Below are 20,072 nucleotides of genomic sequence, written 5' to 3' on the forward strand. Positions count from 1 at the left end.
GGCTGAAGATTCAGGGAAGCGATAAGAATGAGCTGCAATCATTTCAAATTTAACAGAAATGATCATCTGTTGGAAAACTCATATTTGCAGATAGAGCACAGAGGGGAAGTCTCTAAACCAGACAGGATCCTCCCTAGACAGTTGTTTTTTAATGTAGAGAGGAAGCTGTTAGAGGACTTTGTAGTCTGATAACTGTGATGCTGTTTTTCCTCCTGCCTCTTCTCCTTCATCAAGAAAGGGTTTCCAAGACCGACACTCGTCTGATTTGAGTCACATTGTTTGTCACGGACATCAAGTGATAGGAATAAGAATCTATATAAAAAGCCATTAGTTTTCTATTACTGCCAAGCTGGACGGACAGGCACTCAGCGCTCAGCCGAATCACTGTGTTTAAAGTGTCAGGTTGGTTGAAAGAAGTCTACCTCTATGGGGGCTCCCCTGCCACTTCCCTGGGGGCTGAGTGGCTGAAATGACCATAAAACTCTGTTGAGCTAGACAGCCTGTAATTTCAGCAGCGAGCGGCGCTTCGCGGAGGTATAATGGAAAGCCTGTGGAAGCCATGAAATGTGCAGCATCTCGGTGTTGGAACACCATTGTCCGAACACTCAGGACACCTCTCTAAACTTTAAATTACTGTTTTTAAGCCATCATTGTCTGAAAGAGCTCCGCTTCTAAAAAAGAAACATGGTGGTTGTTCAGTTTCTTTAATCTTCTGTGGACTTTGCCGTTCCTACAGAAACGTGATGTTCACGCTCTGTGTTAGCATGAAAGTAAAAGACCCACAGGAAATAGCATAATGGAAACTGTGTTTCTAACAAGGTTGCTTTGTATAGGTACAATGGAGTTGTTCTCTCCCCCCTCTGTCTGTTATATCCTTTTATCATTCTGTGGCGTGATTGTGGGTACAAGTGCCTTCTTTCACTCCGAACAGGAATGGATGAGAGAGGGCTTTGAGCGAGGAGGACAGGTGTAGAGAGGGATAGATTTGTGTGTGTGTGTGTGTGTGTGTCTGTGTGTGTGTGTGTGTGTGCGTGTATGCGTGCTGTGTGTGCACTTGAACATGCTTGGACGTGTTCTTATTGTGAATCAGTATTTTCTATCTATTGTGTGCATCTCTATTTGTGTGTGTGTGTGTGTGTGCGTGCGTGTGCGTGCGTGCGTGCGTGTGTGTGTGTGTGTGTGTACGTGTGCGTGTGTGTGTGTGTCCGTATAAGCCTATGCGGCTATGGTAGAGCAAGCATGCGTCCCATTTCTGAAGCGAAGCTTTAGATGTGATGTTAGCAGCATGTCACGTCGAGAGGCTCTCCGGTGATTTGATAGGAGGGCGGATGGAGATGGAGTTGAAGTAATGAACTGAGTCTGAGTGGGGTTTGCTGCTGGAGGCCCAAGCCCATCACTCCACACTGGATGCATCTCTGCTTATGGTGAGAGACGGAGAGAGAGAGAGAGAGAGAGAGAGAGAGAGAGAGAGAGAGAGAGAGAGAGAGAGAGGAATTGTTACCTCATCACCCCCTCTTCCCCCCCAGCCAAATCCGCTTGCCTCTGCGCTCCTCATTCGGAGACTGGGGACGCAGCATAATAATAAGCACATCGGTCTTTAACTCAGTGCTACACAAGGACACTAACTGTGATACACTGTATTTACGCTGCTTGATTTCACCTGTCTGAGTTCCCTGAACGACATCGTAACGAAAGTGCCGAAAGTGATAGAATCGATGTTTGCAGATAATGCGGGTGGATTTTCACTATCATTACGATTCATCTCAACTGATCCAATTACTTAAGAACTTTATGAAGCCGGCACAAAATGATGAATAAGTGATCAAGTAACTGCACTGTAGAACGTATAATAAGTAATCTAGCTGCAATGCATATTTAAAGTCAAGGCAATATGTAAATTCCTGTGACATTAACATTCCACCAGTTTAGGCTACTGTGGCATGCAGTAGTGTGCACGGTCAGCACTTCATTGTTTTTCAATATGTATCTTACTCAGTGCATGAATACAACACAGTAGATGCATCTGTCAAACTGTTACTAACTACAGTATAATTCAGTGACTGGATGAATAGCTAATAACTAAGTAGTAACTAAGTATCTGCAGTGTTACTAATCAGTCACTGGTACTGAATGTGATAATTTATTCAAATTCATTCAGCAAGCGTCCTAATAACTCAAGTATATTGTCTCAGAAACAACAGGAAACACATAATTGTTACTCTGGGGGGGGGGGTGGATATAAAGGTGCTACATGTAGCAATTTAACATCATTATCACATTAATTTTGAGACATTAGTATAATTACCATAACCAAACGAGACCATCACCAGGAAGATTAGCAGTCTCTACTCTGCAGTTTCATTGTGTTCCACTGAGTCGGATTTGGGGGAAAATCTATTGCATTGCTTTACAGCACAAAAAAGGGACTAAGCACTGATCTTGATCTTGAACTTAAGCTTTCACAGTTTCTTGCGATGATAGATGGTAGAACAAGTTCCAACATGTTTACTCTCTTCAGTAAAGCAAAAGAGAAAACCTTTCACTGAAGGAACCAAGCAGCATCATCCTCTTAATTTTGAGAAACACGAGCAGTAACAATATCTCTGTTGTGAGATAGAAGCTATACCTGTCATCATCACCTAATTTCTTCACTGTAGAAATTAGGTGATGATGACAGGTATAGCTTCTATCTTATACCTAGGTATCACACACAAAAATACAAAAATATGTACCACCTTTAAAAAAATCACAGAAAGTCACCAAATTAATGTGACCAAATTAATAAAGAGTGAGAGAGGGAAAGGATGGATAAGTGATTATCTTAAAGGTGCTTATTAAATGTGGTGGTTGCCAAATATTTCGTTATTGACAAAAAGAGCAACTATCATAAAGGAGTTGAGTGAACTGTTGTTTTACTTGTTATCAGTCACCAAATAGCCCAAAAAATATCCACCAAATAGATACAGCCAGAAAACATATGCAGTCAACTGTCAAAGGTAAACCTGTTTGTTTGTGTTTGTGTGTGCGTGTCTGTGTTTATGTGTGTGTGTGTGTTTGTGTGTGCGTGTGTGCGTGCGTGTGCGTGTGTGTGTGTTTGCGTGTGTGTGTGTGTGTGTGTGTGCACGCGCATGCTCACTGGATGTGCATGCATGTTTGTGCTCAGTGAGGACAGGACAGCTTGAGGCATGTTACAGTACCTTTGAACTTCAGGCTGCAAAGAGTGGTCAGACCAGGTCAAAATGAATGAATCATGATAGAGAGAGAGAGAGAGAGAGAGAGAGAGAGAGTGGGAGAAGGGAGAGAGAGAGAGAGAAGGGAGAGAGAAATGCCCGATGGATTGTGATTCACTTAGTTTTAGTGGGCAGCTGTGATGTGAACAGTACAGACAGAGCAACTTTGCACACGCTACTCCCAATAAACCTACTTAAGTGGATTAGCAATGCCACCCTGAGGGCCTCGACAGACTTAAAGCTCTTATCACAAACACACACCGAAACAAAACATACTATTTTTATCAGCTCCCTGAGTTTTGGGGGGGGAAAGTGAGTTTGGGAGACAGTGGAGATGTCCAGGATAAGCATGAAAAAGTAGCCAAAAGAGGCATATGATATCTCCCAGATCCTGACAGAAACGTACAATCAATGGGTGTATGCTGCATGCCGTGAAGATAGGAAATAGCTTGTTGGTATTGAGGCGTGACTGAGAACTGGTTGTTATTCAGGACACCTGTTGTAGCAGCCCAGACACAGATGTTGCATATACTTTCCCAGTTTGATGCTGGTCACAATTGGCAGCTGCTCCAGAGTAACAACATTGCCAAAAAATTAGACTCAATGCTTTGAATTAGTGTGTCCGTATGTGTGCGTGTGTGTGTGTGTGTGTGTGTGTGTGTGTGTGTATGTGTGTGTGTGTGTGTTTTTTGCACAAGTTTATATACTGTGTATGTGCATGTTGCATAAACACCTATAGCACCATGTGTTCACTTGACATGTGTATGCTCGGAGTTTGTGACCCTGTCTCTCTCTGTCTGTGCTGTGTGTTCGTGTGCAGGTCTAGACTGGCTGATTTCCACATGAACTGCCTGGTGACTCAGCACACAGTGAGCAGCTGTCCCAACGAAGACAATTACCAGGCCTGCTTGGCCTCCTACGCTAGGCTCATCGGTCAGTACGGCCAAGGCTCTGGGTGACACTGTGTGATGGACTGTGTGTGCGTGTGTGTGTGTGTGTGTGTGTGTGTGTGTGCGTGTGAAAGAGAGAGAGAGAGTGAGAGAGAAATTGCGAGAGATTGAGAGAAATGCACATTTACCCCCCAACCCCACAATATTTTTCTCAAAATTCGGATGCATGCCGAGATAAAGAGTGATGGTTAGAGGTCTAGAGGGAGAGACAGTGTGACAGCAGTCGACTCTACCCTCACTTATCTGTGGGGGGGGGGGGGGCGGGAGGGGCGAGCGAGGCTCTCTGGCTGTTTCCCTCCTGGCCCGATATCTCCCAGCACACTGGACATCAGCGCTCTACTAGAAGTAATGAGGGAGTAGAGGCAGAGGGAGAGGGTTTACTTAATTAAAACACTTGATGACCATCTGTTTGCTCATAGTAAATGTTCTTCGAACAGTGTGCAGAGAGTATTGCAAGCATATTCTTCCTCGCTAGCGGACGTTTGATAGCAGCACCTTAACTTGGTGATGCGTTGGCACGGTTACCGGAATCGGAGAGCACAAAAAAGGAGCCCCGGAAAGCTAATATACGTGAAATTACTATGCGTTCTCTGCATAGCGATCACTAAAAAGTAGTCTCAGTATTTCTCGAATCTCGGTATAACAGTCATTCTTTCCCCATCATGTTTCAAAAATCCTGGGGTATGAAGTGATAATATGCTGTGATGCCTCCTGGAATTCTGTGGCTATGCTGCAGCATGTGCTCCTAACACCCCTGACTCCCGCTGAAAGCATTGCCATTGAGAGCCATTTGAAAAGTAAAATGTTTTGGTACAGTAGTGCGATATCCAAACAGTACACACAGCTCCCAGCGCGCCTACTTTGCAAACTATTCATAACATAATGGCCTATTTACATCCAAAATAAGCATTACAGAATGCTTCACCTTCCCATAAACCTCAAATGGTGCAACCCCATTCCTATGACTAATATCCTGTTGTCCATTTTATATACTATTTGCAATAAATGTAGTCCATTATTGTCCATTAGTGACCTGTAACTGCTGTCCTAATGTGTGTGTGTGTGTGTGTGTGTGTGTATCTGTGTTTGTGTATGAATGCCCTTGCAGGAACTGACATGACCCCCAACTACGTGGACAGCAGCTACTCCAACTGGACCGTCTCCCCATGGTGCACCTGTAAGGGAAGTGGAAACCAGGAGGAGGAGTGTACGAACTTCCTGCGGGATTTCACCGACAACACATGCCTGAGTGAGCCATCCTGACACACGGATACTCTACATGCATCTGAAATGTGTTTTGTAACTGATAGGGGTCCAACAGTCATGTAATATTGATAAGAGCACAAGCGTGTGATGCTGTGGTTACTCTTTCTGCCATGCTACACTGCAGCCCATCCCTGGGAAATGAGGAGAGTTAGAGTGAACCGTGAACTTCGATCTAATGCAACTTTAATGGTTTTATGTCAGATTCTGTTTTTCAATGTCTTAGAGCTCTCCAGTGAGATAAGTGTGGAGGTGGTGTTATTGATGAGTGGATGGTGCGTTGGTGGTGGTAAGACTGAATGGAGGTTGTAATTGTAATTATCTGTCGAAATCATATGAGGTACTTGCTTTACCGTTTCATATTGTGCGAATGTGCATAGAATGAATGTGCAAGAAAATCAAGGGAGAAAGGAGGGAAGGAATAAATGAAGATATTCATGGATGGACGGATGGCTGGTTGGATGGATAGGACTTCTTGAAGCCCTAATGAAAATTTGTCTGCTACACAGTTTGATACAACTTATCCCCAGAAACCCACTTTGCCCACTGATTAAGTTGGAATTAAATGTTCTTAGTTTCTCAGAAAAGAGTAATTTCTTATCACTTCTCATCCTTCCTTTGGGCAAGATCTGCCCAGACTTTAATACAAAAGAAACCATTTGCATGTCATTTTCGCATTCAATCTTAGAGAGTTAAAGGGCTTATCCCTTACGGGGGGAAACTGTCATGGAAAGGAACAGATCTAGTACAACTGAAATAATACAGGAACCTACAATACATATCATCTATACATCTAATGCATAACACGCTGGGTGCAGCATGACAGAATAGTTACCCCAAACATCCTTACGCTTTTTCACTTAGAAGTAAAATATAGGGAGCTCCTTGCTTGCTATGGAGGAGCGTGCAGTGTCATCAGTGCTACAAGACACCATTGCCTTTAACATGTTCCATTGTGTGGATAATGCTTTCAGACCATTTCAATAGATTGCTGGGGTACCGTTTTAGCTGAGTGTGCAGGATGAGGGATGAGGCCGGGAGCTGAGGAGGCGTCTTGAAAAATAACACAAAATGCAGCATCTCCTCTCTGCAGTCAAGGGGAACAGGAGATAAACTACCATAGATGGAGCGTTCTTACTCTTCAACACACCGGGGAGGAGAATACACACAAAAAACACTCTCTATACAAAGTATATGTATATACAGCATGCTAGACTAAACTACAGGCAAATTATATTCCAACCCCCCCATGACCGCCATCACCACCACCATGATTCCTCCACTCTCTTTCCACTCTGCTCCTGCAGGAGAGACTGATAGGATACTCTGACACATATTCATATTTTACACTGAACGACAAACCAAAACACACTGGGAATAAAAACAATTTATTAGGCAAATAATTTATTACCCACATTCTTTTTCTCACTTTCTCCTTACAAGTAAAAGCAAAGGGATACTCAAACAGATGGAAAGTTTTAACTCTTAGTCAGATGTGCAGGGAGGATAAGCCCCCCCTCCCCCCCCCCTCCCCTATGTTTGGGCTATCCTATTAGAAGGATAGCCCAAACATATTCTGAACCCGGATTCCTCTCCTCTCTCTTTCTCCCTTTCTCTCGTTCTCTCCCCCTCTCTCTCCCCCTGTCTCTTGCTCCATCTGTCCCTGCAGGTAGGGCAACGCAGGCTATGCCCAGGGGTTAAAGGAAAACTTATCCAGAGTCATTAAAAAATGGAATTGCTGTTGGCAATGAGCTTAATCACTCAGTGGAACATTTGGGTGCAGTAAAACATCCTCTGTGGAGGCCCTCCAGCCGACTAGTTTGATTTATGACTTTATTCCCCCGTCTTACAGCGTCTGTAGGGGGATAGCTAGCTATAGCCGACCCTGACAAACAGATGCATAACATCACATGTCTCAGCAGTACTTCACTAACTCTTCACTGCTAACATTACAGTTGTTCGGCTTCAGTGCTGAGCTTTGTTCTTTTATTTTTCAGCACTAACTCAAACCATGAGCGTGTAACAGAATGAGAAACATGAGGGTCGCTTTTGTATGTGTTATTTGTGCAGGTGTGTGTGTATGTGTGTGTGATTGTGTGTGAATCTGTGTAGGTGGACATAGGGTGTGACAGACAGATCTATGTGAGCGTGCTTGGGGAGTACTAAAGACTGTGTCCATCCAATTATGCATGTGTGTTCCACAACTATCCCATTTGTCCTTTGTGTGGAGGGGGAAAATGCCATTCCTCCTTTGTTTGGGAACGTTTTGAATTTGATCAGTCACATAAATCTATTCAAAGTCATCTCTGTACGCTGACCTTATAATGGAGGTGGTTGCCAAGCAATTACATGCCTTGCCTTCTCTCTGGCTGAACAAAGAGAAACAAGCCTCGTGTTTTAAACGGATGAGCAGTGAAAAGGTACTCAGCCCCTATTTTACCATATCTAGCAGAAAAGCTGACTGAACAGGGATTTATCACATTTTTGCAGAGACTCACACATGCACTTAGACACAAAATTACACACATACATACTGTACATCTGCAGGCAGATACGCAAGCACATGCACAGACTGCTGTCCTCTGTTTGAGCTGATTTATTTGCTGCTTTTAAAAGATTCCATTTCTAAGTGTGCAACTGCTGGATACTTACCGGCAAACAAAATGGGGCTCATCAACTCGAGTGCAGACATTACGCCACTATTTGGTCAGCTTGGTGCAAATCGACCGAAAACGGTTGTTGCAACATAAAAGGTTTTTGCAGCGAGTCAAGGACATCAATGTTTGTGTTTGACAAATGTGTCCATCATGTCTCCACAGGACTCTGTGATAGAGGGATAATTACTAGCTTCTAAATTAATAGCGAAACATGTTAGCAATTCTAAAAGCAAGGTACGCCTAAGAATATTAAAAAAAGGCTTTATTGGCATTTATAACAGTTTGAACTTTAGCAAACTCCCAGGTGACTGATTCCACAAACAAATCTCGGCCTGTTGTTTTTGATTAGCTCTGTGTTCACCTCTCAAGCTTACTAACGAAGCAAAAAGACTGGCTCTCCATACTCTTTTTACTCCTTCCTCTCCTCCACCCCGCTCCACCCTCCCTCATTCCCTCTGTTGCCAAAGATTGGGCAGAGGACCAAGAAGTTGACTTAGAGCTGTCTGTCTGCTAGCTGGCTTCTTGCTACGACGGCAGTCAAAAACAAATGACTTTATATCTCTGTCCCTGCAGGAAATGCTATTCAGGCCTTTGGTTATGGGGCAGACAACATGCAGAACAAAGATGAGTCTGTCCCAGGCCCCTCGGCGACAGCGAAGGCGGGGCTGGATGGGTCCACAAGCACCCCAGAACCTCCCTATATCCCCAATGACATCCAGCCAGGGGACGAGGCACAAGGCAAGGTACTGGATTTGTTTCAGTAGTTTCACTGTAAGAAGTACTGACCACTGCAAATGGTAAATTTCCATAAAGTTATATTTACTTCAGCCTACCTGTAGGTAGGCTTGTTGAGTTGAATGTGTTTATTGTATCACATGTAGGTCGCTGTGTTGTGTAACACTCAAACAGAAATGAATTATTTGCTGCAGCCCAAATATATCCATACATTTCCAATACAATTTCCAGCAACTTCTTGGCATAAATTAGTTAAAATGTACCTATTATAGGAAGAACCACAACACTCCTCCACTCAGCCTTCATAAAAGGCAGATTTTGTACAGTGGCAAAATTACAAGGCTAAAAACGCTACCCCATTCACATTCACATCACATTCAATCTCTATGCTTGTTAAGGCAATTGGCACATCGGAACAGACTTTTTATGATAAGGCAGTTTATGCTACACCCAAGATGATGACATTTGGTTGAAATATTATATTGCTCTCTCTCACAATGAAATAGTGAAAGAAATTGGGGGGGTGGGAGGGGGGTTAATCTGGATTAGAGGTTCTAAAATACTGGCCCAGGGCCTGTTTTCTGCAGAATGCCGTCTACTCTGAAGGCTGCAGTCAACTCTGCTATAACTGGGTTCACTGTCTGGAGCAGAAAACCATCAGTCTTCCTGTGCAGCGAGAATGCACGTGTGTTTGTCTTTTAATAGAATTGTACTTCATTTTCTGTTCAAATAAAATGTGAAAATGACAGAACCATATTACATACCGAAGACTGTCTCTCTCTCACCCTCTCTCTCCGTGTCACTCCTCAACAGGTCAGAAATATATCACTCCAAAGAAAGGTTTTTTTATCTACTGGCCGTTGAGTTTGATTAGTTTTCACTATGAAATATTGTTCTGTTTCACAGATATATTGTAAATGTGCCGTGCAGCCTTCTGGTATGAGACTAATGATGTTTTTCACCTTTGCAGGAGACCCAGTTACCAAGCTTGGCTGAATTAGACGTTGTAGTATAAAAGTGTACTTTGGAGAACCTTTTGCTGCTGCTGCTGCGGCTGTTGATGTTATTGTTAATGTCATTTTTCAGTGACTATTAGAGACATATGAGAAATCCAAGCAGCGTGCAATGTTTATGAATGCACATTTCCATGCAGAATGAATGACTTCCATTAAGACATCTATTCTGAGTAATTCCAGGGGCTTTCACAGCCATTAAATGGTCACCCTGCACCCCAGTCATGCAGTATTGTCCTTTACACAGAGACCCTCATTGTGGAGAAGACAGCAAATTAAAACCTTAAAAATGTTGCGAAGGGGAGAATTAATGAACAAGCAGCACTGATAACAATAACAGTGTGTATGTTTGGGTGAGGTGTTGGAGGGAAAGAGGGAACGGTGGGGAGGGAATGGATGGTGGAATTGCTTTCTCCAAAGGTTCTGTGTGTATGTCAGTATTGATGCACCGCTCTGTGCCTGTCTCACTGCAGCGTGGTGTTTAATTTATTGTAAAAATGGTAATTAGGAAACAATAAGACGTGTGATTACTCAAGCAGGAAGTTTATAATTAGAGAGGGAGCTGGTGGGGACATTTTGGGCGGCCCTACGTTCTCAGGCAACTATGCCTGGCAATTAAAACTTGTCAAACTTCCATGGCAGATAAATTGGGGGAGTGTTGTTATGGTATGAGTCCTCTTGGCAGAAGACTGACTGTCCAAGGCTGTAAATCTCACGATGGCCAGTGAGGACCCCATACAAACACACACACACACAAACACACACGTGGACACACACAATCTGGGGAACAGATAGTTGATGTATTAGGTTTGTGGACATACTTCGGTTGTGGTTTATGGCTAGACAGATGGAAGAAGTTTTGGAGTGATGGAGTGATGGATGGATGGATGGATGGATGGATGGATGGATGGATGGACGGATGGATGGACGGAGAGAGGGAGGGAGGGAGGGAGGGAGAGTTCCCCTGACACCGGAGGATAACCCGTAATCTGAAGCATGGTTGGACTAAGAAGAGTGACTAAAGGGGAATGTGCTGTCTGTTAAGCCTATTCATGCTTATCGCACTGCACTCCAATAGGGCACGGAGTAGTTTCAGTTAATTTACATGCATAATTATTCAAAATGTCACTGCCAGTGGTTGTGGGTTTTATCCCCTGCTCAGTCAGTAAACATGTGGGCTAAAGTTGTGTCCTTCGAGTATTGTAAGTCAGAGGGGGAGCCATTATAAATCCCGCTTTGTTTATATATGGAGATCAAGAATTGTTTTCCCCACATGCCATTGTGTTTCTGCAGAGTTTGACTAAGGAAATTACAAACTCTCAATGATGTGTTTGCAATATTCCCAGGGTCGGTGTGGGTCTTACTGATAAAATGGGTTTGTGTATCTTATACTTCTTACGATCCTGATTTGAATTTTAATGCCCTTTCTTAACTGATTCTTAAACAAAACAAAGTTAAATAACCCTGTTCATTTTCATTGGGTTTGGAGTTTCATGCATAATGTAATCCCAACCAACCATTGCAAGAGAAAACCAGCCCCCCCCTCCCCCATTGAGAAGCGAATGTTGCCTGTGTTCCCATGTAACACTGCCATGTGTTGATTTTCAGCTCAATTGAATGTAATTGATTGTGGACAAAAATTGTATAACCCAAGGTTACTCACTAACTAGCTTTGGGAAATGCAGCTCTACAGCACTGTAGGTTTGACAATACACTGATCGATACTGAAAGTACTTGTCCAGTTACCTGCTCAATTCTAAGTGGGATATTTTCTTATTATCAACAGCTCAAATAAATACCTGTGTGTGTGTGTGTGTGTGTGTGTGTGTGTGTGTGTGTGTGTGTGTGTGTGCGTGTGTGTGTTTTCCATCCTATCCTCTCCCTCTCTCTCTCTGCATGTGTTTGTGTCAGCGCGTGCGTGAGTGAGTGCGCGTTTGACATTGTCTGTATTCGGTCACGGTGTATGCATATGTATGCATGTGTTTGTGCTTGTAGCTGTGTGTGTGTGTGTGTGTGTGTGTGTGTGTGTGTGTGTGTGTGTGTGTGTGCGTGTGCGTGCGTGTGTGTGTGTGTGTGTGTGCGTGTGTATCTTCACACAAGCTTGAGTGTATGTGTGGATATTGGCTGCAGCTAGAGATCTGGACTCATGTCAACAGGCTGCTGCCACACATCACTGCCCTTGCTAATTAATTGGCTTTTAGTCGCGGATGTGTTTGGTGCATTGTCAAGCTACCCATAGCTTTTTTGGCAACTGTCATTTAACCATTTCTCTGTAGAATGACGCTGTGAAAGTACAAGCCCAGGTACTATGATAACTGCAGTCATTTTGGATCCCCCCTCCCTCCTCTGACTCTGTCTTTCCCTCCTCACTCAGCCACCCCTCCTTTTTCCCTCTCTCTCTCTCTCTCTCTCTCTCTCTCTCTCTCTGGAAAAAAAAAATATGCCTGTCCTGTTAATATAATTCAACACCATTTTCTCATTTCATTACTTATATTCTAGTTTAGGTGTATTGCCTTGTTCAGTTGGAAGATGAGGTGCTGGTAGATAACATCTGACTAGATGTTTCTTCTGTGTACAGGGAAATGGACCAAAGTGCAATCTCTCCAAAGGTTACATTTGTGGAGATGAGGTAAGGGGCTGGTGGAGGGGGAGGAGAAAATGTTTCATGTTCCTTATGATGTGCCTCTGTATTGCTGTGCTGGACTGAAAATGGTGCCTCCGCAAATTGAGTGAGACTACTTTTACTTGGAGGCAAATGGTTATGCTTTGTGTTACAAGAATCAGAGAAAATTGTAAAAGTATTCAAAATGCTAACAATTTTATGGAAAAGCACATAATACGTCTATTGTAGTGTGGATATAACAGTGCAACTCTCTAGGCCATGGACTTTAATATCTAGAATGATGTGTTCCCTCTGCTCTCTGCCTTAATGTGAACAGCGCAGTAAACTACATGGTTCCCCCTCACAGTTTGCACACTGTACAAAAAAATGTTTGTTTTCTTTTGCACATAGAAATATTGTAATGTTTTAATGATTATTGTACAAAGTCAAACCACACACAAGTGGTGTTGCAACTGCGTTGTGTGGCCTCTATTTGCTGTATTTATGCCTTATGAAATATTGAAAGAAAACCACAGTCACTGCTGGCTTCAGTAGTGTGTATCTGGCTTCATAGTATGTTTTTCTTGTAAATAAAGTCCGTAATGATAGCTTTAAAAACTGTTTAGAGAGTTGCTGGCACAGCCTAAAAGAGTTTGAGTAAAAAGAAAAAAAAACTCCTCACAAGAAGCTTTTCTTTGTTGCCAACTTGTTTAAGAAGCAAAGAGCATACTAAGCAGCAGGGACTTGAAATATACTTCACATATCAAAACATTTGGGTGGATCAAACAGTTTATGTTCTTGCCAAAGTGGGTCTGCCATAGATACATGTAATCTCTCTCTCTCTCTGACTTCCTCTGACTCACGCTTTCTCTTTTTCTCTTTTGCTCTAACCCTGCGCTGTCTCTCCTCCCTCCCTCTCTTCCTCCCTCGTCAAATGCCAGAACAGGAAAGCGGCGCGCGCGTCTGAGTCATGTCTAACCTTTACACGTCTCTGTCTCCCCCCTGTGTTGTCCCTCTATCTGCCCAGCCTGTCGTGGAGCCCAGCGGTGGTTACGACGGCCTGAGCAGACCCCAGGGCCAGCCGGAGGATCACTCCGCCTGTCTGTGTGCCAGCGTCTGGGCTCTGCTTCCCGGCCTGGCTCTGGCCCTGGTCCTGGCCCAGCATGCCTTATAGAAGCGCCAGGAGGAGAAAAAAGAGGTCATCCACCCACAAGCTGATCCCAAAAGCAGAAGGTGTTATTTCTGGGGCTGATATTAAGAAGGCTGAATCTCTGGGCGATTGTCATAAATGGCATTTTACGAACGAAGAAAAACACAAAAGGAGGAAGGAGGAGGGAAAAATACCATCGGAAAATTGTAAAACTGTGAATTTGTCGTTTATTTTGATGCGTTGTTAGGGCGTTTTGAGGACCGTGTGCGGTGGCGATGGAGCGAATGGCTTTATAAAGGACCCGAGAAGCCGAGAAGGCCAATATTGTGGGACTGATTCTCCCTCTGACTGAGACACAAACCTGGAGGACTCAAGATGATCATGTCAAAGACTTCTGCACTTTTCCCACGAAGAGGGAGGGGGGGGGATAACGTAATTAAGAGAAGGCAGGATTGACAGAAAATAAATTGTTGTAGAGAGAAAGAATGAGCTAGGGGAATGGGGGGGTAAGAGAGAGATAAAGACATATTTCTGCTATCAGTCACAGTTTTTCGTCTTGAATTGGTTCTTGACTTAATCTTCTCTTGGATGAACAGACCACAAATTTGGGGGCGGGGACGGGGGGATGATTACATTCTGTCTCTTCAACACTAGTGTAAACTCTAAAAATGTAAAGCCTACTCAGTGTTCTAAGTGTTGGTATAGTATCCGTGACCATAATCAATCTACCGTACAGCTCTTTCATTTGGGTGCTACAGTATATTTTTTCAGCAGAAGACAAAAAGAACTAAAGATGGCGATGTTAACACTTAACCTGGTTCTTCTTGGTCATTTGAGATGTTGTTGTTGATGATCGTGGGTGCCAGCCGTACGTCCACCTGCACATGTGTATATTTCTGTCTCTATGTATATAAACAAAACTGTTTTCTTTCATTCAACCCAATGTTATCTACAGTACCTTGAATGGACATTACTGTGCATTACGATGGCTCTGTATTGAGTATGGGGGGGGAAAAAAAGATTTGGTACTAATGGAAAGCCTTCATTATCTGCGTTTATATTTGTCTATAAAGGTTTGATCACAAAGAATGTATACAGGGATGAAATTAAACGAGCTCTAATTGCTTGGAAAGCCATAACCTGTGTGTGAGTATCATACTGTGTGTTCACTGAGTGTATGTAGACAATTATCACTACATGCGCATATATGTTTACGTACTGTAGAGAAGCAGCTTACGGGGATCAGTTTATATTAGCAGTGTGGGTTTCATTCTGCCCCCTCAGAAAGCTGAGGTTATGATGCATAGTGTAATTAACTGGAGGCTTTTCTTATACTCCCGACCCGACCTCCAGCATTTCCAGCCCTGCTGTTACAGAATATTCTAAAGGTCCCATATTATAGGAATTCAGATTTTCCTTTTTTATGTATACATGATCAAAGATGTTAAATGAAGACACTGTTTAAATTGTATTTTGTTTGAGTGGTTAAATTTAAAGTTATTGTATTTTCAAAAATGCATCATTTTTTTACATGCAGTTTCAGACAAACTCCAGTTTGGACAGTTGGATTTGGTTTTCACTGACTAACTTCATTAATCAATTAGTAAAAATCCCTCCAATCAGGCCAGTTTGCAGCAGTTGAATTGGAAAGCCTCCACTCAGGTTTACCTCATTTAAATTGGAGGAGCAGCTGTTGTCGGCCAATCAGGGTCCAGCATTGTGGCTGTTCTTCACTGGTCTACAATCAATATTTGAAAACAAAATCTTGAAAACTGAATAATATGGGACCTTTAACTCTGACAGCATGTTACTGTAATTATACAGTGTCCAAATATTTATCGTCTTTCTCTTCAAAAGCTAAACACACACTCTCATATGCTGAGAAAATGTCCTGACTGTCTAAATCTTTCATTTGCAAACCTGCCAATGAAGGATTTACTGTTTCTTGGAAAGCACATTTGTGCATACTACGTTTTTTCCTTGAGATGGATGAATGTCGACTGTTACCGCACAATCAGTATTTCCACCAAAGTGTTTATGTCTTCAGGCGGCACATCAAGTGTGGTGCCGTGCCATATAAATGCATGCTACTGAAGCAACTGGCTTTATGTTACTGGCAGATTCAGGAGAAGGTTTACTGTCTGTCGTTTCAACAGATGTAAAATCTAAACTGTGCCCTACGTGTTATTGTTATAGCAACTATGATTGCGCTGTATGCACAGTGTGGCAAGGTCTCTCATTTGGAAGAGTGTGTAATGAAACGGTCATTTTCCAAAATGGCCAAGTCTACTGTTCTGGGGTTCTGAGATTATAAAATGTGAAACAACCCACTCAAATCTATCATTTTTCACAGTTTCACAGGGAGCTCCAAACACATTTGAATAGTGACACAGTTTTTGATGTTTTGGCTCTGTGCTCTTATCGTTTAGGATGTCAAATGATGCAGTGACTATAAGGTAAAAAAGTACAGACAGTTTCAATTTGGGGGCATTTCCACCAGTATCATAAAAAATGATCACACATTTGGTACATCATCCACCCTTTCAGAGTGTCCAAAGTATTTGGAAAGATTAAGGTAATACTGAATGCATTAATAATTTGTGCATGTTGTCAGAAATAACTCCACAACCCAGACACATCCCATGTATCTCTCTCTAGTTTTCTGGCAATGCCACAGTTTCTTTGCATTATAATGTACCACTGTAAAAGTTCTGATGTGTTCATGATTGAAAGATATGGTTGCCTAAATCAGTCTGGGTAAAAAGGCTGTCTGAGATGGCAAACTGACCCAAACCAAGGAGTGTTAAAGGGAAAATCCACTGTATAAACAGCTATTGGCAATGTACCTTGCATTTTGTTGTGGCGGTGTATTTTTCTTATTCCTGCAGCTAAATGGCCAAACGAAGACTATATGATGTGATGTTGAGATATTTCCAGCGCAGCTACAATGGAGTTTGATTCAGCTATCTAAAACATCAACAGTAAACATCAAGTTTTGCTGTCAGTCCCACAGAATCAAAGGGCGAGGGCTTCTTTGTAGACTCACCATTTTGCACCAATGTGTAACAATTATACAGATAGAAATCCGTCGTAGAAAAGCCAGAGATGCAAATTTCTCCGTCAGCAATAGCCTCAAGACGGATGGCTGTGTGGCCGCGATCATAGAGACACACACCAATTGTCATGAAGCAGTTGGCTTGCTAGCAATATTGATATGCCCACACGCCCACCTGTGAGGGAAAGCAACAAGTTCACGCCCTTCTCTGGGGTTGTCGACACCAATTACAACAATAACTCCTGGAATACATTGAGCATCACAAATTGATGATACCTAACACTGTACATGTGATCTGAGGGTGGATATTTCCTTTAAGATACATATGGCATGAATAGATAGCATGAATACCTTATCAGTTGTTCCTCTGCACAATTTTTCATAGTGAATCATATTCATGCATATATTGGAGATCAGTACCAGTAGCAAGATGTTTTTGGCCAGTTTGACACCTTGGGTCCTTGTTTACTTGCAGTCACTTAGACCACCATGTATTCTACACTGTACCTGAATAATTTAGAGCTCAGTTGAGTCTAGAGCATTATTATAGGGAGAAGTTGAAATGCAAAAAGACTGCAGCATTGGTAGCTGGATATGAGACAAGAATCTGGTGATGTTTCTGGGTTGTGTTCTTTGAGAAGTCACTGACTGGCATTTCCTGTTCAACACTTTTGACAGTCTACAATATTTTTGGCATTCACTCTATTAAGACTTGTGTGCTGAACCAAAACGGAGCACTCCTACAGTCCCCATCCCTCCGCCGAGTGTCATAAATGTAAATGACACCAACCATTCATTTGTCTGCTAGTAGTGTGTTCTGCTACATCAACACAACATGAGAATGAACCTCTGCCCTGCTGTTTATATTTTACAGTCTGCTCAATCAGAGCATTTACAGCTGAAAGCACTCTGGGCTTACAGCTCCTGTTTACCCAGCTGTCACCAGAACAATGTTGTCTACTTTCCCCACAATTAATCAAACTTTGATTTGGTCAGTTTGTTGCTGACTTTTCAGAAAACATCATGACGCACTGTGAATGATTACATAGCCAGCCGCGGGCCTCCTATAAAGGCGATCAAAACTGGCAGATAAATTAAGAGTTTTGACGTGTCGAAAATGCAAATAAACTGATCAAAATTCAAAACTTCCCTTCCTCGTCTTCGTCCTGCCGGAGTGGGTCTGAGTTTGGGGTGAAAAAGGAGGCAGATCAGCAGTTCTTATATGGTTTAAGAGAATGTATGCAGGGGGAGCCACACAACAGAGAGCACAGCTTAGGAATGTACCAAGGATATTATGGCAGATATGACCAGTGTAGGAGTGCTGCGGCGGGACGGCTTTGAAAAGAGGCAGAATAAGTGGTTCTTCTGGGAAAAAAGTGAACTGTGGCAGCTGGGTTTAGATGTTAGATGCAGAGAGCAGTCAAGCCAAGATGATATGGTTATCTGTCTGCATGAGCATAATTTAAGCCATTGAGATGGAGATGGGTAGGAAATTGTGTCGTGTGTGTGTGTGTGTGTGTGTGTGTGTGTGTGTGTGTGTGTGTGTGTGTGTGTGTACATGTGTGTCTGGATGGAACAAAGTACTCAGCTCCACAACTTCCAACCATGGACCAGTTGCAGGCTTGCGGACAGCGCTTTTGTCCCGGTGTCCTTGCATGTCTGTGTTTAATAGCATGTGTGTGTTCACGCCCGTCTGTGTGTGTGTGTGAATGCATGTGTGCACAACACTGTGCATGCGGATACGGTCGTAAACGAGTGAGAAATCTTGAAACAGGAAATTTGCTGGGAGAGCATTTCTTTTTTTCAAAAGGAATCCTTGTGGAGTCCAGTTTGTTTCTTCTCTTTATAGAGGAGTAGAAGAGGGGAGAGCGGAGGAGGCGGGTAGTGGAGGGGTTTTGGGGGCACGGGAATAAGAAAGCGGCAGGTAGCTGTACATTTCACACTTGATTAATGAGTCAGTGGGATGATGTCTCTTATCAACACTCTGCACATGGCGGAGAGAGAAGAAAGGTTTACTGGGGCTAGGAATGCTCCAATCACGGCCGGCTCCCATTGCCATCCCATCATTCCATTCTGCGCTCACCCACCTGTTTTTGTGGGGTTTTCTTCTTCTCTTCTTCCAGAGCAGTTTGCAGTTGATGCAATTGGCCCCTCACCCCGCATCAGCGAAAGGGCCGGCGAGGTTAGTCTGGGAAATACGTGCTACATCTGTTACTTTAGACTCCACCGTGTGCATCACCGTCTTTGTTTAGAGATTACCACACGAACTGATGTAAACGGTTGTAATGAGCTGTTAATATGGCTATCATGCAGGGGAAAACTAGGCTGCTTGCTGACAGACGAAAAAAGATACCATTGCACACACCCAATTAGCATTTATGCAGACACAAATCCCCCCAGTATAATAATAGGTGATAGACACAAATGTGCTTTACAATATATATCACTTTCATGGTTGACAGGACTGGATGTTCATCATGTGAAATGAACCCCTGTTCATCAAGTTTAATACGCAGGCTGGATGTGTTGATTCTTGATAAATGTGTATGGCATGCACTAATGGCTAAAGCGCTGCGATGTGAGCTCAGAATGCTTGTTCTTTCATTGCTTGGGCAGCGAAATTCCAGACACAGCATGCATTCTTTGCACTGTAATACACTTTGAATGAAATAACATAAATCGTGAGAAAAACGGGAAAAAGAAAGCTCAACTGACAAATAAAGGCAAAGTACTGGAGTGCTTACATTGTTGTGTGTAGGAGTTTCTCTGCAATATATTCTTGTGAAATTAGTTAGGCTTTTATTCTAATGCTAGCAAAAAAGTTTAGATGTTGCTGTCACAAACAGTAGCTCCAGTTATCTTCTTTCATCTGCTTTCATCTGTTCCACAAAAGGAGTTATTTTTTTCCTGGTATGCGAGAAATCCTATACATAGATTGATTAGATGAATACTGTCATAAAGGGAAAATGCATATTTTTTCCCATTAGAAAACAGCCTAGAGCTGCTAATGGACCTTGTTATAATTTTATTTAAAGCTATACACCAGGCAACTTAACACCTTGGCGGCTCCAGATGGCAGTGAGAGGTAACAGTTTGAAAACTGTTTGAACTTCAATACACTGAAATTGTGACGTGACATCAGTGAACTGCACACCGCTCGCTGATGTTTACCAACACAGCCGGTCTGTGATGCTTTATACCAAAAGGACAAGAGAGGCTAACGATCTGACGTTGGTGAGTCCAGCTTTCTCTGGACGAAGAAATTAGCATTTTTGCATTTATTTGATACATCACTGTAGAGAGAGACAGGAAGCATGGAAGAGAGAGAAGGGTATGACATGGCAGAGGTCCCAGGCCCTCACAGTGACATGATATGGACCTTAGCCACTTGAAGCACCAGGATACCCCCGTTTGTAT

At 42.9% G+C, this 20,072-nt stretch overlaps 1 protein-coding gene across 1 annotated transcript in view; it reads left to right on the top strand.

Moving 5' to 3' along the window:
• The window catches only part of LOC139657620 (GDNF family receptor alpha-2-like), a 41,127-nt gene extending 26,417 nt beyond the window's left edge, over window positions 1-14,710 (top strand). Inside the window, exons 5-9 of the mRNA XM_071535516.1 lie at window positions 4,051-4,163; window positions 5,289-5,429; window positions 8,674-8,843; window positions 12,427-12,477; window positions 13,478-14,710. Of these exons, the coding sequence (XP_071391617.1) occupies window positions 4,051-4,163; window positions 5,289-5,429; window positions 8,674-8,843; window positions 12,427-12,477; window positions 13,478-13,624 (622 nt within the window). The 3' untranslated portion in view covers window positions 13,625-14,710. The remainder of the gene's footprint in view (window positions 1-4,050; window positions 4,164-5,288; window positions 5,430-8,673; window positions 8,844-12,426; window positions 12,478-13,477) is intronic.
• Window positions 14,711-20,072: the final 5,362 nt, after the last annotated feature.

Source organism: Centroberyx affinis, unplaced genomic scaffold, assembly GCF_046629955.1.
Source record: "Centroberyx affinis isolate AG114_WGS23_722 - 3 ecotype Tasmania unplaced genomic scaffold, CSIRO-AGI_Caff_v1 ptg002725l_1, whole genome shotgun sequence".
NCBI classification, from domain to species: Eukaryota; Metazoa; Chordata; class Actinopteri; order Beryciformes; family Berycidae; genus Centroberyx; species Centroberyx affinis.